This window comes from Cavia porcellus, unplaced genomic scaffold, assembly GCF_034190915.1.
Source record: "Cavia porcellus strain 051 isolate PalLab524CR breed Dunkin Hartley unplaced genomic scaffold, mCavPor4.1 scaffold_17, whole genome shotgun sequence".
In the NCBI taxonomy this organism is placed as follows: domain Eukaryota; kingdom Metazoa; phylum Chordata; class Mammalia; order Rodentia; family Caviidae; genus Cavia; species Cavia porcellus.
The window spans coordinates 53,203,830-53,227,546 of record NW_026947500.1 but is presented as its reverse complement, the minus strand read 5'-3'; the positions used below and the strand labels follow the sequence as shown (position 1 = coordinate 53,227,546).

Below are 23,717 nucleotides of genomic sequence, written 5' to 3'. Positions count from 1 at the left end.
CGGGGGTATTACAAGACTTCAAGTTGATAGGAAATCAAAAAACTTACTATAATATATCCTGCTAGACTTTTGATTTTTTCCCCTTACTTTAAAAAAGAAATTTAGAAAATTAAGTAATTTTTTAATGAATAAGGGAGAGGTTGAGATAAAAGGGCGCATAACAACATAACAATACAGGTTAAAGCATGACACTTTCAGCAACCTAGTGCTTTACCACCAAATAATCCGACTTAATAGTAGTTACCATAGTGTCTTTTTCCTTGAAATATTTGAATATAACTTTATATGCTAAAGCATCAAACATATCAAGACTGTGTAACACCATTCAAGTGCATGAAAGCATTGTAGAGTATTTAGAACCAGCTAACAGAAAAATGATCAATGGTTTCTGTATTGTCTCTTTGCCTATAACAATTTTTGTTTATACTACCGCATACAAAAAAATCCAGCAAGCTACAACATGATGAAATCAATGGAGACAGAAGAGCCATAGTTTGGTGCGGCATCAAAACAAGATGGTATTAAATCATCACTAGCTATTATGAGGTCTCATTTTCTTCAAAATAGCTGTTCATTGCATCACAGGCCATAATATCAAATAGCCCAAAATAAAGCCATTCCAATTAAAGAGTGAAAACTTTATAAGGATTCAAGACCACATAATGGGGAATCATGGTTACCACATTCTTTTATATATTTGAACCATTTCCTACACTAGGGAAACTATTCGGTGTTCACAGATGCAAGTTTGGTTTAGTTCACTTATGAATATGGTTTTAAGCTGTGCCCATTTATTGATAAATACCTCAATGTGATCCTTCTTTATAGCTTTCTATACCATTGTATAGAAATACCACAGCTTTTTTATCCATTCCTCAGTTGATGGACATTTGGGTTGTTTCCAAGATCTGGCAATTACAAATTGTGCTGCTATAAACATAAGTGCACATATATCACTGTGGTATGATGCTTTCAGTTCTTCTGGGAATATGCCTAGAAGTGGAATAGCTGGAACAAATGGGACTTCCAATCCCAGCATTCTGAGAAATCTCCAGATTGACCTCCACAAAGGTTGTACCAGTCTACACTGCCACCAACAGTGTAGGAGAGATTCTTTTCCCCACAGCCTCTCCAGCACTTGTTGTTGTTGGTTTTCTTGATCCTAGCCATTCTTTCTGGAGTGAGATGGATTCTCAGTGTGGTTTTAATTTGCATTTCCCTAATAAACAATGATAATGAACATTTTTCATGTATTTATTTGCCATTTGTATTTCTTCCTGTGAGAAGTGTGTATTCATCTCAGATGCCCATTTTTGGATTGGGTCTTTGAATTTTGGGGTCTGAGTTTTTTGAATTCTTTATATGTTTTAGACAAAAGTCCCTTCTCTGAGGGGGAGTTCACTAAGATCTTTTCCCAATTTGTGGGTTTTCTTTTCACTATGCTGGAGATTTTTTTTTGACTTATAGAAACTTTTAAATAAGAGGTGGTCTCAGTTATTGATTCTGGGAAGTATTTCCTGTGCAGTTTGAGTCCTATTCATGTATTATCTACCTACCCCTATGTCTTCAAGGTTTCTATCTAATTTCTCTTCCAATAGATTTAATGTTTCTGTTTTAATATTCAGATCTTTGATCCATTTAGATTTTAATTTAGTACATGGTGATAGGGTTGCGTCGAGTTTTAGTTTTCGGCAAATGGAGAGCCAGTTTTTCCAACACCATTTATTAAAAAGACTGTCGTTTTTCCAGTGAACCTGCTTGGCTCCATTATCAAAGATAAGGTGGTTGAGTGTGTTTGTAGTTGTGGTTGTATCTTCTAATCTATTCCATTGATCTTCGGCTCTGTTTTGATTCCAGTACCATGTTGATTTTTTTTTTATTTAAGAGGCAAAAGAGAAAAACACAAAACAAAACAAAGTGGGGGCTGGGGATTTAGCTCAGTGGCATAAGCGCCTGCCTTGCAAGCAGGCAGTCGTGAGTTTGATCCCTGGTACCGATAAAAAGGAAAAAGACAAAAACAAAAACAAAAAACAAACAAACAAACAAAAAAAAAAACAAAACAAAGCGGTGTAAGGGTACACGTAATACAGAACTACAAAAAAAAAAAAAAACATAACAGTAAGAAATCACCTGTTAGTAGATTACACCATGTTGATTTTACTACTGTTGCTTTGTAGTATAACTTCAAGTCAGGGATTGTTATGCCTCCTGCCTTGCCTTTGCTGCTTAGAATTGCCTTTGATATTCTAGGTCTCTTCTGGTTCCAGATGAATTTTAGGAGTGATTTCTCTAGATCTATAAGGTATGTTGATGGTATTTTTAAAGGGATTGCTTTGAATCTGTATAACAGTTTTGGGAGAATGGCCATTTTCACAATGTTTATTTTTCCTATCCATGAACATGGGATGTCTTTCCATTTTCTGAGATCAACTTCAATTTCTTTCAATGTATTATAATTTTCCCTGTATAGGTTTTTCACTTCTTTCGTAAGAGTAATTCCTAAATATGTCATTTCTTTGCTTGCTAGTGTAAAGGGTGTGGCTTCTCTTATTTCTCTCTCTGTGATTTTGTTGTTAGTGTATAGGAATGCTATTGATTTCTGAGTTTTCATTTTGTATCCAGCTACATTATTGAATTTATTTATTATATCTAAGAATCTTTCAATGGAGTTTAGGGGGTCTTGTAAGTAGAGTATCATGTCATCTGCAAACAATGACAATTTAACTTCTTCTTTTCCTGTTTTTACCCCTTTTATTTCTCTCTCTTGTCTAATTGCTCTGGCTAGTATTTCCAGTACTATATTAAATAGGAGAGGTGATAAAGGACATCCTTGTCTTGTGCCTGATTTTAAAGTACAGGCTTTCAATTTTTTGGCCATTCAGTATGATACTGGCTGTTGGTTTGTCGTAGACGGCCTTTATTATATTGAGGTAAAGACCATCTATTCTAATTTTCTGTAAAGTTCTTATCATGAATGAATGTTGGACCTTATCGAAGGCTTTTTCTGCATCTATGGAAATGATCATGTGATTCTTACTTTTGGCTTTATTGATATGTTGGATTACATTTATTGATTTACATATGTTGAACCATCTCTGCATGCTGGGATGAATCCCACTTGGTCATGGTGTATAATCTTCTTGATGATTTGCTGCATCCTATTTGCCAATATTTTATTGAGGATTTTTGTATCTGTGTTCATTAGGGAGATTGGTCTGTAGATCTCTTTTTCAGTTGGGTCTTTCTCAGGTTTTGGTACTAGAGTAATATTTGATTCCAGGAATTACTTGGGAAGGATTGCTTCCCTTTCAATTTCATTGAAGAATTTGAGGAGTGTCGGTATTAGGTCTTCTTTGTATTTCTTGTAGAATTCTGCAGTGAATCTGTCTGGGCCTGTTCTCTTCTTTGTAGGTAAGGACTTAATTACATGTTCAATTTCATTGATAGAGATTGGGTTATTCATCAGTTTTACATCCCCTTGATCTAGCTTTGGTACTTCATATGTTTCTAAGAATCTGTCTATTGCTTCTGTATTATCAAACCTTTGAGAGTAGAGGTTTTCAAAACGGGTGTTGATAATCTTCTGTATTTCTATTGAGTCTGTAGTGACTTCACCTTTTTCATTTCTTATTGCATGGATTTGACCTCTTTCTTCCCTTTTTAAAAATAAGGTTGGCTAGGGGCTTATCGATTTTATTTATTTTTTCAAAGAAACAACTCTTTGATTCATTGATTCTTTGTATTGTTTTCTTAGTCTCTATTGCCTTGATTTCTGCTCTGATTTTTATAATTTACTCTCTTCTTTTGGCTTTGGGCTTGACTTGCTCTTCTCTTTCTAGCTGTTTGATGTGTAGCATCATGCTGTTTATTTGTATTCATTCTGTTTTCCTGATGTGGGAACTCAGTGCAGTAAATTTTCCTCTCAGGACGGCTTTCATTGCATCCCACAGATTCCGGTAAGTTGTACCTGTGTTTTCATTTGTTTGTAGGTATTGTTTAATTTCTTTTTAATTTCCTCTGTGACCCACTGATTACTCAAGAGTGTGCTATTCAGTTTCCATGTGTTTGTGGGGTTTTTGCAGTATCTTTTATTGTTAATTACTAATTTCATAGCGCTATGGTCCGATAGCACGTAAGGGATAATTTCAACTGTTTTGCATTCATTTAAATATGTTCTGTAAGTTAATATATGGTCTATTTTAGAGAAGGACCCATGTACTGCTGAGAAGAATGTGTATTCTATTGTTGTTGGGTGAAATACTCTGTATATGTCTATTAAGTCCATTTGTTCACAGGTGCAATTCAGTTCTTTTATTTCTTGATTTTCTGTTTGGTTGATCTGTTCATTGGTGTCAATGGTGTGTTAAGATCTCCTGTCAGAATTGTGTTACTGCTGATTTGGTTTTTCATTTTTGTTAGTACTTGTTTTATATAACTGGGTGCTCTGGAGTTTGGTGCATATATTTAAGATAATTATCTCTTCCTCTTGGAGTTTTCCCCTAATGAGTATGTAGTGACATTGTTTATCCTTTCTGATCATTATTGGCTTGAAGTTGACTTTGTCTGCAAACAGAATAGTTACCCCCGCTTTTTTTTTGGGTTCCTGTTGCATGAAGTATTGTTTTCCATCCTTTGACTTTCAGTCTGTGAGTATCCTTTTGAGTTAGGTGGGTTTCTTGTAGACAGCATATGTTTGGATTTTGTTTCTTGATCCATTCTGCCAGTCTGTTTCTTTTAATTGGTGTATTGAGACCATTTACATTAATAGTAAGAACTGTTATATATTGGTTTATTGTTGACACATTATCTTTCTGCTGTTGCATGTTTATCTTTCTACTCTGTTTAATTGTCTGCTTTGTTTAGTGGTTTTTTCCCAAATGTATCTAGGCTGTCTTTCAGTACTTTTTGCAGGGTTGGCTTGGGGATTATGAAGTTTTTCAGCTGGTCTTTGTCATGGAAGTATCTTATTTCTCCATCGAATTTGAAGGACAGTTTTGCAGGGTACATCAACCTAGGTTGGAAATCATTTTCCTTTAGGATCTGAAATACATCACTGCATGCTCTTCTCCACTTTGTTGTTTGTGCTGAGAAGTCTGCTGTAATTCTGATAGGTTTTCCTTTGTAGGTTATCTGTCTTTTCTCTCTGACAGCCTTTAATATTCTATACTTTTGTTTAATTTCTGGGATGGTCATAATTATATGTGTGGGTGTAGATTTATTTTGGTTGTGACTATTTGGAGTTCTATATGCTTGATATCAGTTTCCAATCTCGTGTTTGGGAAATTTTCAGCTATTACTTCTCTAAATATCATCTTGACATCCTTTATGTTTTCCCCTTCTTTTTCGTTTATCCTGATCAACCTTATGTTGTTTCTCTTTGCGTCATCCTGTAGGTGTTGAATTATTATTTCCTGATTTCTTGTTATTTTAAAAAATCTTTTCTTTCCTGTTCACTGGCTGCTATCTTGTCTTCGAGGTCTGAGATTCTATCTTCACATTCATTGTGGTGGTTTGTACAACTTTCAGTGTAGTTTTTGATTTCCTGTATATCTCTTTGCATCTGTTTTATGTATTCTGTTTGTTTCTTATATTGTTCATCCAGGGATTCTATCCTTTTGTTTAGTTACTCCAATTTTTAAACTGCATCATCCTTAGCTATGTTTAGCATCAGCTTCATTTATTTTATCAATTCTTCTTTCATCTGGGAGATTATTTCTAGTTTGAATTCCTTTAAGTCTTCCCATACTTGCTTCTTTATTTCAGTTACCATTATTTCAGATATTTCAGACATGTGGCATGTGTTTTCTTCTATGCACATGGCTCCCGGGCTTTCTTGGGTTGGGCTGGATGTTTGAGATTGCATTTTGGTCTTTTGTTTTGTCATTTTCCTGTGTTTTGGAGATTTTATTGTTCCAGGTGTGGGAGAGAGGTCTGCCAGCCTGGGATAGGGTTCCCTGTAATGGCCCCACTCACTGGACCAGGCAGGGAACCACAGCCTGGTCCTCAGGCCAGGAAGAGTATCTCCTCAGGCTGGGGGGGAATCCCAGCCCCCACTGCTACAGTGACTGATCTGGCCTGGTACCTGGTCCGGTAGGGAACTGTCCTGGTCCCCAGGTCAAGGAGAAATTTCCTGCAGGTTGAGTGGAGCTCCCAGCCACTGCTGTTACACTCACCTGCCCGGCCTGGTCTCTGGTCCCTGGCTCCTGACTTGAGTGGATAAAATCTTGCCTTTAGAATCCTAAGGAAAGAGCCCTTCTGTGTGCCAACAGTGGGGTGTGTGTATGTCATGGGGTGGGGTGCATGTGTATATTGTGATTCTAATTGTGACTCTTGGGTTTGGAGGTATTAATCTGCTCATAGACAGCAAATAGGAAATGTCCTCAGAAGCTCAGGAAGGGAAAAGGAAGGGACGTGGTAGGAAAGAACAGAGATCACAGTGCTAGAGAGGAGAAAGCTAAAGCGAAGGGCAGACAGGAGTTTGGGATGGGGCTATGCTGGCCTGGTGTGGCAGTGCCAGGTAAGAGGGAGGGAACTTGACAGCAGGATGTCACAGCAGAGAAAAGCCCGAGTGTCTCCCTGAAGGGCTGTGCCCCAGTGATGTGTGCTTTTGCTCCTGGTGGTCCACATTGAAAGGTTCCTTGGAGCTTCTTCTTAGAGGCTCAAATCTGAAAGTATGCCAAGGGGCTCTTGTGCTGGGTGTCAGGGCCCACAGGTGGCGGCAGAGCGCAGGCCTGCCCAAAAGAGGAGGAGCAAACCTCTTGTCTCTTACATTATATAGGGGCCATGTCCCCTCCAGAGTGGGTGTAGCACTCCCAAAATCTTGTCCTTCTCTTGTGCAGGAAGAAGACGTTTAAAAAGTACCATGGCTCCCTGCTGAGTCTCTTAAACTTCTAAATTTTTCAAATTGACACAGTGTATCAAACATAACAACGGGGAAAGGATGGAAGCATGTGCTTCTCCAAAATACCTTCAGGTATTAAACACAGGAAATTGTTTCAGGTGCACAGAAACACCGGATCCCCAGATTTGTATAGAGCATAACTTCCCTGGGGGATGTGGTCAGTGCAGATGACTTGGTATCAGCCATCACAGATAACATGCTAAGCCCTGGGTGGCATCACCATTCAGATGGAAATAGTTCATGTTTATATATGTGGTACCTTTCTCTGTTGTCCTCTGGCTCACTCCTTCTACAGTGGAGAACTGTCTTTCCCAGAGTCCCTGTAAGCTTTGGGTTGGTATTTGTAATGAAAAGAATGCTTAAAAATCTTGGAAGGTGGAGATGCTCAAGTCAGACTCACACCGGCAGGAAGGTCATGGCAGTCAGGCAGACAGCCAGGTTCCTCAGGAGCTCTCATTCATCAGAAGTCTGATGTAGAAATTTTCCAGATTCTCTGAAATTCATTTAGCGTGATCATGGTGATGAGACATAGCTTCTCTTCAGAAAGCTGAATGTCAGTCAGCACATTTCTCCTCTTTGCTGCCACAGTCTTTTCCTCCTGTTCTTCCCACATTCATAGAACCCTCAGTTTTTACCTAAGTACTCATTCCTGTAATATTTATAGTAGCTCTAATGTTTTCTGACCCAATGCACGCTGACACTATAACTCTGTGCGTTTCTTAGGTCATCTAAGACATCCCCAATTTCATCAATAAATCTTAGAATTCCCTGAAAAACCCCAGTATTCCAACAGTATTAAAATAAAAGCAAACATGCGTGGCACCAAGGTCTGCTGAGAATGAGGAAATCCATTTTGGATGAATGCAAAATAGTACATTCTTTGAAATGTAGTTTGGAAGACTGTAACAATGATAAATCTTGTCCTTCCACACAGCCAATCAGTTCCACACTTTGGTGTTTACCCAATTGACCTGGTCACATAAAAATCACAATACAAGTTCTTATAACAATTTTATTCATAATCACAAGAAATTAGAAGCAACAAAGAGCTCATTCAACATGTGGCAGAATACACAAACTGTGTGAGTCTGTGCAATGGATTATTATTCAGCTTTGGAAACAAATGAACTGTCAAGCCACAAAAACAGCCAAAAAATACAAATTGTGTATTAGCCTGTCTGAAAAGATTAAATATTATATATCTTAGTTATTTTTCTCTTGGCTGACACTACACCACACATCCTAAGTTAAGAGGAACAGTTTATTTTAACCCAGAGTTTGTAGACGTTTCAATACATAGTTGACTGGCTCCAAGGCAGGGTAGCAGAGTAGCAGAGGAGAAACAGTCCAATGCAGGGCAGGCAAAAAGCAGCAGCAATGAGCTTACTTTTTCCCTTTTACTGAATTCAGGATACAAACCTATTGGTTAGAGTACACACACACAGAGGGGCCATCTCTCTTCAATAAATCCATTCAGTCACACCCAGAACTATGATAACCCAACTACTGGACAAATTCAGTGCCACACACCTTTAACCCCAGGATTGTACACCCATGATCTGGCCATCAGCCAAAAACCCAACCTATGAGTTCATGAAGTTTTGAGGGCGTATTGAGATACAAGCCATGGCATTACTTGACTACAATTATATGACATTCTTATAAAGCTAAAAGTATAAAACTAGTAAAAAAGTAAAAAGATCAGCTTCTGTGGGGGGTTTTAGAGAAGTGGAAGAGAGAAGTAGATGACATATAGGAGATTTTAGGGTGGAGAAACTACTATGTATGATACTATAATGATATGTGTATGTTATGCACTTGCTAAAGCCCATAGACTTTTTTAGTTTTTATTTTTTTTAAATTTTATTTAAAAGGAAAAAGAGAAAAAACAAAACAAAACAAAGTGGTGTAAGGGTACAAGTAATACAGAACTACAAAAAAAGTAAGAAATCACCAGTTAATAGATTACATATTATCATCTTAGAGATAGTTGTTCAAATCACAGTATCAAAGCATACAAAGTGGACATTCGAAGAGTGAGACTGCAAACAGTTGTGTTCAATGGTCCAACCAAAAACATTAATATGGTCAGATATTTAACACCCCTAAACATACTTGTTGTTGTATCTTTTTTACAACACAATTTACACATTTTGGGTTTTATTACTCCTTAGTTCTTATTACTTTTTTGGGGGTGGGAGAGAATAAAGTCAAATATGGCAAAACAAAGCTGTCAGTCAAAACCAAGAATAGACATAGCACATGGTGTAGAACAGAGTACAAGGTTATCAACAATGGTTATCAACATTGTCTCTTGTTTCCTTAAAAAGAATTGTCTATCTCATTAGATATTATAAAGTTGAACAATACAGTAGAGAACAAGACCAATAAAACTTAAGCATTGTAAACATTACAGGACTTCCAAAGGAGACAATAGTCAAGCCAGAATGGGCATCTTAGTGAATCTTATTGCCTTCAAAGTAGTTGCCTATAACCTCAAACTCGATACAATCATACAGAATGGAACAGAGTCTAATCAGTCAAAACAAGATAGTGGGAGTATTACAGGACTTCAAAACAAGTTAACAGGAAATCAAAAAAGTTACTATTATATATCCTGCTAATTATTTTAATTTTTCCCCTTAATTAAAAAAAAATAAAAAATAACTAAATAATTTTTTAATGAATAAGTGAGAGATTGAGATAAAACAGGACATAACAATATAACAATATAGGTCAAAGCACGACTGTTTCAGCAACCTAATGCTTAACCACCAAATAACCCAACTTAACAGTAGTTACCATAGTGTCTGTCTTTTTCCTTGAAATATTTGAATAAAACTTCATATACTATAGCTTCAAATATTTCCATATCAAGAAGCCCAGAATATAGCCTTTCCAATTCATAAGTGAAAACCTTAGAAGGCTTCCATGCCACATAATGGGGAATCATGATTACCACATATTTTTATATATTTGAATCATTACCTACATTAGGGAAACTATTCAGTATTCACACATGTGAGATTGATTTATTTCACTTATGCGTATGGTCTCAAGCTGCCCCCATTTATTGATAAATATCTCAATGTGATCCTTCTTTATAGCTGAATAATACTCCATTGTATAGAAATATCACAACTTTTTAATCCATTCCTCAGTTGATGGACACTTGGGTTGTTTCCAAGATCTGGTGATTACAAATTGTGCTGCTATAAACATAGGTGCACATATTCACTGTGGTATGATGCTTTCAGTTCTTCTGGGAATATGCCTAGAAGTGGGGTAGCTGGAATAAATGGGACTTCCAATCCCAGCTTTTTGAGAAATCTCCAGACTGACCTCCACAAAGGCTGCACCAGTCTACACTCCCACCAACAGTGTAGTAGAGTTCCTTTTTCCCCACAGCCTCTCCAGCATTTATTGTTGTTGGTTTTCTTGATCCTGGCCATTGTTTCAGGAGTGAGATGGAATCTCAGTGTGGTTTTAATTTGCATTTCTCTAATGACCAATGAGGATGAACATTTTTTCATGTATTTATGTGCTATTTGTATTTCTTCACCTGAGAAGTGCATATTCTTCTCAGATGCCCATTTTTGAATTCGATCTTTGAAATTTGGGGGTCTGAGTTTTTTAAATTCTTTATATGTTTTAGACAAGAGTCCCTTGTCTGTGAGAGAGTTCACTAAAATCTTTTCCCAGTTTGAGGGTTTTCTTTTCACTGTGCTGGAGATTTCTTTTGACATGCAGAAACTTTTTAATAAGAAGTGGTCCCAGTTATTGATTCTGGGAAGTATTTCCTGTGCGGTTTGAGTCCTGTTCATGAATTCTCTACCTACTCCTATGTCTTCAAGGTTTCTACCCAATTTGTCTTCCAATAGATTTAGTGTTTCTGTTTTAATATTCAGATCTTTGACCCATTTAGATTTTAATTTAGTACATGGTGATAGACATGGGTCTAGCTTTAGTTTTCGGCAAATGGAGAGCCAGTTTTTCCAGCACCAGTGCAATAAATTTTCCTCTGAGGACGGCATTCATTGCATCCCACAAATTCCGGTAAGTTGTATCTGCATTTTCATTTTCTTTTAGGTATTGTTTAATTTCTTCTTCAATTTCTTCTGTGACCCACTGATTACTCGAGTGTGTTATTCAGTTTCCATGTGTTTGCCAGATTTTTGCAGTATCTTTTATCATTAATTTCTAATTTCAGAGCACTATGATCCAATAACATGCAAGGGATGATTTCAACTTTTTTGCATTCATTTAAATATGTTCTGTGAGTTAATATATGGTCTATTTTAGGGAATGATCCATGCACTGCTGAGAAGAATGTGTATTCTGATGTTGTTGGGTGGAACATTCTGTATATGTCTATCAAATCCATTTGTTCGCAGGTGTGATTCAGTTCTGTTATTTCCTTGCTCTTTTCTGTCTGGTTGATCTGTCCCTTGGTGTCCATGGCATATTAAGGTCTCCTGTTACAATTGTGTTCCTGATAATTTGAGTTTTCATTTCTGTTAATAGTTGTTTTATATAACTGGGTGCTCTGGAGTTTGGTGCATATATATTTAAGATAGTTATCTCTTCCTCTTGGAGTTTTCCCCTTACGAGTATGTAGTGACATTCTTTGTCCTTTATCATCATTGTTGGTTTAAAGTTCACGTTGTCTGAAACCAGAATGGCTACTCCTGCCTTTTTTTTGATTCCTGCTGCATGAAGTGTTGTTTTCCATGCTTTGACTTTCAGTCTGTGAGTATCCTTCTGGGTTAGATGGGTTTCCTGTAAACAGCATATGGTTGGATTTTGTTTCTTGATCCATTCCACTAGTGTGTTTCTTTTGATTGGTGCATTGAGACCATTTACATTAGTGGTTATTACTGTTAATTGGTGGTTTATTGTTGACATGTTATCTCTCTGCTGTTGCATCTTTATCTTTCTGTTCTGTTTAATTATCTGCTTTGCTTAGTAGTTTTTTCCTTTGTGTATCTAAACTATCTTTCAATATTTTTTGCAGGGTTGGTTTGGTGTTCATGAAGTTCTTCAGCTGTTCTTTGTCATGGACGTATGGTATTTCACCATCAATTTTGAATGGTGGTTTTGCAGGATACATCAGTCTAGGTTGGACTTCACTCCATTCTCTTCTTGACTTTATTGTTTGTGCTGAGAAGTCTGCTGTGATGGTGATAGGTTTTCCTTTATAAGTGATCTGTCTTTTCTCTCTGACAGCTTTTAATAATCTATTCTTTTCTATCTGACAGCTTTTAATAATCTATTCTTGTGTTGGATTTCTGGGATGGTGATTATTATATGTCTGGGTGTAGTTTTATTTTGGTTATGACTATTTGGAGTTCTGTATGCTTCACTGAACCTGATGTCAGTTTCTGATCCAATGCTTGGGAAGTTTTCAGCTATTACTTCTCTAAATATCCTCTTGACATCCTTTATGTTGTCTCCTTTTTCATTAATCCCTATCATTCTTATGTTATTTTTCTTTGCATCGTCTTGCAGTTGTTGAATTGTTGTTTCCTGGTTCCTTGTTATTTTCAAAAGATCTTTCCTTTCCTGTTCACTAGCTGCAATCCTGTCTTCGAGGTCTGAAATTCTATCTTCACTTTCATTAAGGCGGTTTTTACAACTTTCAGTGGAGCTTTTTATTTCCTGTATATCTCTGTGCATCTGCATTATGTGTTCTGTTTGTTTCTTATATTGCTTGTCTAGGGATTCTATCTTTTTGTTCAGTTCCTGCATTTTTTTTATCTGTGTTTTCTTTAGATATATTCAGAATCTCTCTCATTTCTTTTATCATTTCTTCTTTTACCTGGGAGATTATTTCGAGTTTGAATTTCTTTAAAGCTTCCTGGAGTTGCTTGTTAATTTCAGTAGCTATTGTGTCCGATATTTGAGGTGAATGGCATATATTTTCTTCTATATACATTGCTCCTAGGGTTTCTTGAGATGGGCTGGAGGTTTGAGTTTGTAATTTGGTGTTTCGTTTTGTCATTTTCCTATATTTCTGTGTTTTAAGTGTTATTTGAAAGCTTCCTCAGGGTCTGTTGGAAATGCCCTTCTATGTTCCCAGCTCCTGAGACTCTGGCACCCCGTTACCCCAAGCCACTGGGCCTGCACAACCAATGGCCCTCCTCTGCCTGTTCAGAACTCTGCAGTTCCAGATAAGTTGGTCCTCAGGGTCACTGTGCACCCACCTGCCCGTTGGAAGCTCCACAGCTCTCCAAGCACAGCCGGGATGTGGAGGAGGATGTAGACGCCTCAAACCCACCTCTCCACTTCACTGCACCCAGAAGCCTGGAGGGACACAAACAGTCTGGGCTTTGGGCAGAGTGCGCTGAGCACTCACCACAGGTGGCGGTGCCTCTGGTACCTGCGATCCTCTCTTGCTTGCTGAGATATCCACATTCCTCCAGACACACAGGGAGGCTGATGCAGGCACCCCAGATCTGCCCAGCTCCTCCTCTGCACACCAATGGTGAGGTATGGGAGTCCCAAACAGGCTGGGCTCAGGGGATAGCGTGTGCCTGCCTACTTGTTGGAAGCTCCACAGTTCTCCAAGTGCAGCTGGGATGGGGAGGCAGATGTAGAGGCCTCAAACACACTTCTCCAGTTCACTGCACCCAGAAGCTTGGAGGGTCCTGAACAGTCTGGGCTTTGGTCAGAGCGTGCTCAACACTCACCACAGGCCACAGGGCTTCCAGAACCTGCAATGCTCCACTGCCCGCTGAGACATCCACAGTCCTCCAAACACACGGGGATGCTGATGCAGGTGCCCCAGATCCATCCAGCCCTCCTCTGCACACTGATAGGGAGGTTCGGAAGTGCCAAACTGGCTGGGCTCTGGGAATAGCGTGTGCCCGCCCACCTATTGGAAACTCCACAGTTCTCCAAGTGCAGCCGGGATGGGGAGGTGGATGTAGAGCAAGCCCATAGACTTTTACAAGCTATAGAGTGGATCTGTTGTATACAAATTTAAGATTTTATTTAAGAGGAGTATTAGCAAAGGAAAAATTAGTGAATGAATATAGGATGTAAGACAAAAATCCAAATATATTACATGCATAATTGTGTTGTAAAATCAATGAAACAATCTCACTAAAGAGGATGAGGGAAAGTGTCCTGAGCCAAGTACCTTTGGGAAGAAATGGAGTGCATAGGAGTAAAGACCAAAAGAAATTGCACACAGCATGATATTGCAATTGACTGAGAAAGTTATCTTTCCAGCTGTGATAGTACATGTGTACAACCCTTGCACTAGGGAGGCTGAGGAAGGAGTATCCCTGTAGTTTCTAGGCCAGGCTGGCCTACCAAGAGAGTTCAAGGTCTGCCTGAACTGCATAGTTAGACCCTTTCAGACTCAAAAAGAAAAAACTTTAAAAAAAGTTATTTGCCTTGTGGGTACATTTAACAAATCCCTGACTGATATGCATGTTTTAAATAACACCCCCCCCCAAAATGACTGAGGGATGTAGCAGCCAGGCTTCCCACACCTGGTGTGTAGATTTGCAGATCAGCATGTGGAGGAAGCTAAGTGATCTGTGCGGTTATTGATTATAGTGGAGGACATCAGCGAAGACTCCTTTATTTACTATAGAAACAGAAGGTTACTTCTATGATAGCTATGTGTATATGTATGCAAGTTCATACACAAATGTTCTGTGCTTTGCTTAAACTGATTAATATGGAGAGCACACCTTCAATGAATAGGAAAAACAGATGGAAATGAACATTTTATTGCTTAAACATCTTGGCTCCAGTGCTGCAGCCCAGTGGTAGAATGTGGGCTGACGCTCCACAGAGGGCTGGCGGGTGGGAGGGTCATTGTGGGTGGAGGATGTCTGGAGGGCCACGCACCAGAAGGTCACACATGCAGGCTGGGCAAGACCAGGGAGACTCTGGTTCACATTTGACAAACACTGCAACCCCAGGTGATCAAGATCAACACCAAAGGTCATGAATCATGTTACAGTCTGGGCTTTGATAGGTTATGGCCAATATAGTATTTTATCCCGTATTCTTGCCTGCCAGAGCCCACTGGAGTACAATCGTCAGCAAATCCTTTGACAAAATCCAGAAATGGGGCAGACTACAAACCACCCCACTGTGCTCTTCCCAGATACCAAGGTCATCGAACACAAGACAGCTGAGGAACTGTCAGAGCCAGGATCTTAAGGAGAGTGGACAATGACACTTCATGGGAATGCTGGGTGGGATCTTGGAACAGAAAAAAGGAAATCAGGGAGAAACAAAGGAAATCTGAAGAAAGCAGCACAGGTCTTTAAAGACATCTTCCTTCCGCTCATGGACTATAAGCAAAGAAGAGCAGTTGTGACCCGTGACTTTAGGATACCTGTATTCTGACCATTTTAGTAAATGGAAGATTTTGGAAATCAGGGTTTTGACAGTGATCTCCTCCTAAGAACTATTTGTTTCTTCAGGAGGCAGGAATTTCAGCCCCAAGTTCCACTTCTGGTGGGCCCACACATTTTTGTAAAGACCCAGATATTAGGGATAATTAGATGAGCAAATTTCAGTAGTTCATCTGAAGTAAGTAAATTTAGGAGAAGTAACTGAAGATGAAAAAATTAAATTACATGATGTTTCTTATCATAAAATTGATCATTAATCTTACCACAATTCGTATTGCTTACTTTAAGATGGACAATAACTTACTGATAGAATTGTTAGAATTGATTTTTTTGTTTTATTCCCATGAAAACGTAAGTGATACAGGACTTTAAAAACAAGATACTAGAAAATCAACAATGTTAATCATAATGCCTCTTGTTGTCTTCCAAATAGCTATTCATACCTTCAGATACAGTAAAAATCAAACCAAACAGAACACAAACAAAACAATGAAAACAATAAAGGGCTTCAAAAGAAGACAATAGGGAATTAACAATGGCTACCACCTGCAGAAAGATACTCCCATAGATGCTGCACTGCATATGGTTGTCCTCTGAATAGATGAGCTTTAGGTTTACAAAGTAAGCAAAATACTCAACACTACAAGCAGTAAGCTGTATTTTACCTCAATAGCTATCATCACAGTTTGTGTTTCTCCACATCTTATGAGGCTGGCTCTTCTTGTCTCCCAGCCTGTGCACCAGAAGGGGCTGGTGTCTGGTTGTTCCTTCAGTAGCCCATGCATGGAGCTAACTCACAGGGAGGGTTTATTTCTCATTGTGTTCTTGTTCTCCTTCCCTGCAGTCCATGAATGGCACTGACTCACGGGAAAAGGCTGGCATCTGGTTGTTTCCCCCAGCTGCCCGTATTCTTGCCTGCATGGTGTCAGCTCACAAGGAGGACTTGCTTCTTGGGTACATGATTTAACATTTTTTAAAGACAAATAAAGGGATTATGAGGCAGCATTTTAAAGCACAAACTCAAGAAATAGAATGTGGAGCCTCAAAAAGGAGGTGCATTTTAGTCTAGAACAGGGAATATTTATGTTTTTGCAGTGGAATTTGTGATTCTATTGCTTGGATTGCAGGCAAGAAGTGATGACTTGCCCACAGGGAAAACAGTGGCTTATTATACATGAGAAAGATACAGGGTCCAGTATATTACATGTGTTTTAAAAGATTAAACATACTGCCTAAAAACATGAAAACTCTGACAGCTCTCAAGGTGTGCAGGTGTGGATAACCTTGGGTAAATTTGTGTCTTGAAGTCACATTCTTCTTAAAATTATAATCTTCCTTGTCTCCTTCCTATCTTCTTTTTTGTTTCTCTTCTACGTGATTCCCAATTCTAGGACTATGATCCCTTACTTCTGAGGATGCCAAAGGGATTTAGGGCTGTCTTCTTATACCTGCTTCAGGTAGAGATGAGGCATGGACTACGCCCCACTAGGGGTCAAACACTTCACTCAGACTGATCTAAGGAGACAAAGCTAGGTGAGTTTTGTTTGGTGAGCTGTTGTCCTTTGACAGTCCAGAAAAGAGGACAAGGACCTTAGCAAGCAATTGACACTTAAGCTTCATTTTACAATGGGACTCATTTCTTTATGGGTTTATAAAAATTGCTGGTCTCCAATATCGACTGCTTTAATGTTTCTACAACTGACCACTTGGGAAGTTAGTGACCACTTTGGAAGTCATTGCTTTGGAAGGCAACTGCACAAGGTAAGTGCACACCAAGCCTCATTACTCCTGACTCAGCATTTCTTCCTCCTGCTGATCTACGCACGCCTGTTCATACCACACTGGATGCTTCTGCTTAATATCAGAGAGGATGGCTTTCATCGCAGAGCCAAACTCAATGATATGAAAAGTCCTTTCTCTGTAATTTTCAGTGAAGCCAGCAGTATGCATGGCCACGACGGAGCCATGGGAGTCAAACACTGGTGAGCCAGAAGAACCCCAATAAAAAGTGGTGTCATAGGTAACAACATTAGGGTTGTGAAGAATTTCCCTGAAACTGTTTTGAGTGTACATGTGGGCAAACTGAAGCTCAGGCACTAATTCTCTCATATTTCTGTCACAGGTCTCTGATCGCTCACTCTGAGGAATCGTGACACATGCATCAGTGGACTTCCTTTCTCCTTCAGGATGCCCAATAATATACACCAACCCATTAGCTGGTGCAGGGGCGATTCCATTGTAGAGTCCTGCAGGAACTTGCTGTCCATTTTCTTTGAGTTTCAGGACTGCGTAGTCCAGATCTACATCAGATATCTCAAACCAAGACTCGATGGAAAAGGAGTTGTGGTATTTTGATTCAAACTCTTCATAACTGAATGTCACCCGAGCACAGTGGCTGATTATGTCTGCCCATTTCCTGAGCTCCACTCCTCTCCCCACGATCAGATCTACCACGTGGCGACAAGTGAAAATGTACGGCCCTGTGAACACAAAGCAGGTAGCAGTACCCACGTTGCCATTATTGTCCCAGTGTAAGAATCCAACTGAGTCACTGACACGTGAAAGGAGCTTGATTGTTTTAACAGGAGTAGAATTTTTGGTCTGTTTCCCAAAGTTTGTTCTATGCAAATTAACTAATGTTGTTTGTTTTTTTCCTGTTGCTTTCATTTCTTTCTTGAGGTTTTCTCTGAAGTTTTCCCTTTCTCTTTTCAAGCAGGGATACTCCTCCACAATGTATTCTTTCAACACATGGAACCTGCTCTGCTCTAACTCTGAATTCTGTGCGGCCACCCTAGGGCTTCTTCTCTTTTCAATTGTGATCTCAACGACCTTTCCCTCCATGTCGTCGACTACCTGGGTGTTTTCTATAATGGAATCCTTGTTGCTGATGAGTTTCCAGTTGCTATTCTCCAGAAAAGGAAGAAATCTGTGGTCCTTGCACAAAGCCTCCTTGATGGTTTCGCCTTTGAAACCAAAGACACAGAGTTTATTTCCTGCTTCATGAAGCTCCTTATATTTAACAATCCTTTTTATTGTCTTCCCAACTGCATAAACATAAAATTTGACACAGTCAGTATTTGGTCTGTCTTGTTGGCCAAATATTGGATTACCTTCCTTCTGTTCACCTACACGTTTGGAAAAAGTAACGTTCACAGTGGCCTCATTAGGAATACAACTGAAGGGCATTGCGAGGTTCAGGTACCCTGTGATTCTTTTTGTGCCCTTCACCAACATTTCTTTGCTTTGGTGAGATTTTACATTTTCTTTGACAGCCTCAAGAGTGTTGAGTGCCTCGTATAAGCTGGCTCTCTCACTATATGTGAGCTCATATTTCATGTTGTCATTTTTCCCCAAGATAACATAAATCTTCTTTGGCCACATGGTCTTATCTCTTGGAATTTTCTTAGGAAGATGGCTGTCTTGATGCTGGGTACTTTTCTTTTCATTAGATTCTGCTTTCATTTGAGAAGTACCGACACCATGCTGCTGTTCTTTGGGCACCTAAAAATAAGTGTTATGTATTTTAAAAGCGTGAATGCAACCTAGAGTACTATTTCTCTTTTTGATGTGACACTCCTTAAGATACTTTGAGAAACTCAGAAACAATCTTAAAAGGCAAGTAGATAGATATAATTATTTTTAATCTGAGATCCAAAATATAAACCGAGTTTCCTGTCACACAGGTCAAATAAATCAAAGAAAAACTGCCGAATTTTTCTGACAAACATTAGGGAAGAAACACAAGTATTCCCCCTTATTGCTTAAAAATCTACAAACGTCCTTATGGTATTTCAATGCTCTTTCTCAAATTTAACTATGTAATTTTTACATATGTTAAGCACATTGATATATTACACCAAGGTTTTCCATCTTAGAACATGGAATTCACTAAGAATAAGCTATAGCGTTTTTTTGTGAGGCATTCAGCATTAAACAAAACAATCATTACTACACTATTTGGTCACAAAAACATAATTATTTGCAATAATAAATACTTCAATTCACCTGTCATCTATTGTGTAAAATTCTGAGATTACTTCCTGTGTGATATGACTTCATCCCTAAGTCCTATGAGATGGGAAAAAATTCACTCACTCTCTCTACTTTTTGGATGGAGAAACTGAGGCACAGCACAGAGTTTTATCCATGTCTTTTCTGGGATCACACAATGACTAGTAAATAAAGTAAATGCCAATGTTCCTGTACTTAGTCTAATATTTTTCCATGTGACTATACATTTTTTCCTTAAATTTTGAACCCAGAATTTGCATTTGTATAAGATGTTATCTTATAAGCCAGGGGTGGAGAGAAGGAATTGAATAATGGCAATTAATTACCTAGCAACAATGTAATGGATAGCTAAGAACCTCTGATTGACAGGTCTGAGAGGTACCCTCTCCCTGACACATTGCTCATGGCAAGAGTGGCGCAGGCCTGGGTTTGTCTGCTGGCCATGCTGTTTGCTGGTGATGAGAATCTCAAGGCCAGGGGTGCTGTAGAGATCCAGCCTGAGGTCAGTGTGTGGCAGAGGTCAGCACCATCATGATCACATATGAGGCTGAATTTATTTTCTTGTTTTGTAATAATATTAATATTCATGGGTACCAAGATAAAAAAGAACATAAGGTAATATCAATTTACTCTGGCCAAGCATATATATTCTCAAAGCTTCCTTTCAGCCCATGCTGCTAGATGCATCCTTCTTTGCACCCTGAGAGAACTGTGAGACCCCAGCTCCTGGGAGAATTCCTGGGACAATGGAGGTGCGGGAGAAAGGGAAAGAAGGGAAACACAGACAGTTGTGGGTTCACTCTGCCATGGAGCAGGATGCCAGAGACAAGTAGACCAAAGCTTGCCTTGGGTTTTCTAGATACTCAGATGTTTTAGAGTTCTAGAAAAAGATGGAGAGAAGACAGGTTAAAAGCTTTGAAACTGCCCTCCTAGATGCCTGGATGCCTAGATGTCATTTCTCATCCTTCTTCTTGATTAATTAAGGTGCATTTTTGACTCAGGAAAGGACCTACGAGCAGAGCCCTGATATTAGACGCAGCCCTGTGTTCACCTTGGTAAACTTTAAGCTCACCTCTTCACTCCAGCACTGGAACCCTGACTGCATTGTCCCTTTGATTTTCAAAAGCAAGGTGGAGATAAAATCTCATGTGCCTGCCTAATGCGCTTATGGACAGAAGAGACAAACACACAGAGCATGCTTCATACTTCACAAAGTCTTTCAAATACAGCTTATTATGATTTGATATATCAGCTGTAGTTGGAATGCCATTTTTAGGCATTCCTCAAAGTTGAGAGTAAAATACTCTCAACTTTTTCATTTTTTCCAGGTTACTCTAATAACTTTTATTTTTTGTTTTTATTCACAAAGTATTGCAATATCTTTTTGTTAAAAGCTACTTTGCTCTGGTCCTCATTTTTTTTCTAATCACAGTTGCCACCTACCAACACAGAAAGAATAAAGTACAGAGAAAGATGTTAACTTGTGTAATATTACCCATAAACAAGGCCATTTCTCAGCAAGAAGGACTATGCAACCCAGGGCCACCAATGGCCAAGCAAATATCAGCATGTCCTACAGTCTCAGCAGACGCACCTGAGGAAAGAAGTCCACATTTTCCATATTTTTCTCTGTGTCTGCTTTCTGGGATCTGGGCTTCTGACCACTCATGATGGCTTGAAGATGAAACAGATGGTTCAGCTGAAATCCTAATTTCAAAAAGGTCCAAGTGAGAGCAGTATCTTCACAGTTGTCATTAGTGCTACAAAGGAAAAGATTAAGCAAGTTTTGCCCCTGATCTGTCCCCTTCAGCTTTGGCTTTCCTCTCCCAGGGACATTAACTGCAAATAGTTTATGTGTCAAGGGTACTGACTCCGATATTAACATCTCTTAACAGCTCTATAGCTCTTTCATGTTGGGTAGTGCACTGGACACATAAATTTTATTTCTACATGTGAATCCTCACACCTACTGCGGATAGCAGCTGACTTCTGGATTTTGTTTTTCAAGCAAGTGTAGCACAGAAGAGAGAAGTAACTGTGTAAGTCCAGAGCTCAGAGCACAGGTAGACCTTAAATGTGGATGAAAACTCCTTCCTAGTGTTTGCAGTGTAGGCGAAATAAATCAGACCCATGGTCTTAAAAATCACATAGTTTCTTCTATGAGAAATCAAAAGCAGAAACAAACCAAAGAGCAACAGAAAAGATACATAATAGGAAATACAGAGGAGAAGAGAGAGAGAGAGAGAGAGAGAGAGAGAGAGAGAGAGAGAGAGAAAGAGAGAGATCTTCAAACTATGGAAAAAGGATCAGGAGATGGGGGGGGAGAAAGATGTGAAAAAAATTAAGAGGTATTAGGGACTTGTGCCAACTCCTCACAAAGAGTGTAATTATTCCATTCCACAGATATGCACTAATGAAAATAACTATGTTTAAGGAGTTAGATGTCGTGGTTGATATATTGTGTCAAGTTGAAAAGTTTTTTTTTTTTAATTTTATTTAAAAGGAAAAAGAGAAAAAACAAAACAAAGTGGTGTAAGGGTACAAGTAATACTGAACTACAAAAAAAAAAACCAAACAAACAAACAAAAAAAACAATGACAACAACAAAAAACCAAATAATACAACAGTAAGAAATCACCAGTTAATAGATTACACATTCAAGTTGAGAAGTTTAACTGAGAGACTCAGCAGGGAGCCCAGAGTCCTTCTTAAATATCCTCATCCTATTCAAGAGGAGGGCACAGAGAGTTTGTGAGTGCTACACCAGCTTTGGAAGGGGATTGTAAGTCTGCTTACAATACAAAGCAGAAGAGGAGACTTGTTTTGCTCCCTTTTGCTCTGGTTGCTGCCTTGAAGTATTGCCCGGATGCTATGCCACCCTGCCTTGCAGCCAGCTGAATATCGACTGAAACCTCCACAAACAGCTTAATAAACCTTTCCTTCCTTCATTTCGGGTGTGGGTTGGTTTTGTCCCAGCAAGGAGAGAGATGTAACCAAGACATTAGGTAAAACAAAAACTGTGTCACACATTGTAGTCTTCATTTAGGTTGTAGATTGCAGATAGTGATGAAATCACATGTTTTACCTTGCTCTCTGATTCACACACTGTCTGGGAACCAGAGGAAGTCCCCTCAGGCCTCCCTGCCAGCCTGCTCCTTTTCCTGATCTTGAGTTGGTTTCGTTTCCCAGCCTGGTGTCACCCAGAGGGGAGGGAGGAGGGAAGCTCTTCAGGGGCAGACACTTCAAGCACTCCGAGTGGCACAGTATGGACACCTGTGCCCTCTGGCCTGCCAGGTGCTCAGCCAAGTGTGGTCCAGGCTGCCTGCTCCAGCCCAGAACCTCAGCGCACCCAGCTCACTGCCTAGCAGTCAGAACCCCAGCAGCAAAGCAGGGTTGCCACCTTCCCGCCCTAGGGACAGAGAGCACCCCAGAGCACAACTCTGGAGCTGGCTCAGTGAGGCTACGACTCAGAGCTTGGCCTTCCAGGCATCAGCTCCCGGCCTGGATCACTGGAAAAGCGGGGGCCCCATTACTGCCCAGCCCCATTCTCCTCTGTTTCCAGGAAATTGCCCCCGGCACCCTTACGGTCCTCAGGGACTAGCTGCTTCCTACCTGCCTGGGGTTCTGAATGAAGATTTCTCCCTGAACCCCGGGACCGACCGAGGGGCTACTTACGGAAGGCGGGGGCTTGGAGACCTGGAGAAACACTCCTGGACAGCAGCGGCTTTGGGGCAGCGCAAGGACTGTGCAAGGCGCGGTCTGGGAGGCAAAGAGTCCGGCAGGCAGGCTTGGGGATAGGGCCACGCCCCAGCAGCAGGAAGTCCACTTCAGGCTTCTGAGTTTCGGGTTCCCCAGAGGGTATGGGAAAACAGCTCACAGTATGACAAAGCAGGGGCTGAAATCCTCGGATCCCGAGGCCGCGCGGAAGATCCGGAAGCAGAGGGACCAGGATCTGTCCACACCTCTGCTGGGAAAGGCCAGGCAGGAGCAGGGGCTGGGCACCCCAGGGCGACCCCCAACACCAGCAAGCAGGGGCTCCAAGGGCCAAGGGCCGGCGAGTGGAGGAGGCAGGGCATAGGACAAGCAGTTCCCAGAGGCGGCACTGCTTAGGTGTTGGAGCACAGACCCTAATGTACGCACAAAGTTCCTAGAGACAAAAATCACTGCTTCTTCCTCTGGAATTTGACTCAAGTAATTGAAAAAAAAAAAAAAAAAGGCAAGAAACTCCCATCCTTCTGTGTTCCCTGAATTACATAATAAAAATATCTGCCTAGCATAGCTTAAAAACTCGTGCATTACACAGCCTTAGAAACCTCCAGGGTTGGGGACTCGGGTGGAGAGCTTGCCCCGGAGGTGGGAAACCCTGAGTCCAGTCTCCTTTAACAGAAAATAAAAAGAAACCTCTGGTTCCCTGCTGACCATGGTAG

General features: G+C 40.0%; 1 protein-coding gene across 2 annotated transcripts; it reads right to left on the bottom strand.

Moving 5' to 3' along the window:
• Positions 1-14,627: 14,627 nt before the first annotated feature.
• LOC100722692 (serine protease FAM111A) lies at positions 14,628-23,500 on the bottom strand. 2 transcript variants are annotated; one of them, XM_023562616.2, is made up of 3 exons: positions 22,966-23,500; positions 20,885-21,050; positions 14,628-18,780 (listed from the first exon to the last, which is right to left on the bottom strand). In XM_023562616.2, the coding sequence occupies exons 2-3, from the start codon at positions 20,957-20,959 to the stop codon at positions 17,062-17,064; spliced, it is 1,794 nt and encodes a 597-aa protein (XP_023418384.1). In that variant the 5' UTR covers positions 20,960-21,050; positions 22,966-23,500; the 3' UTR covers positions 14,628-17,061. The 2 variants fall into 2 exon arrangements, with proteins under 2 accessions (XP_023418384.1, XP_003464327.2); XM_003464279.3 differs by having other exon boundaries at positions 20,885-20,997; positions 22,966-23,498.
• Positions 23,501-23,717: the final 217 nt, after the last annotated feature.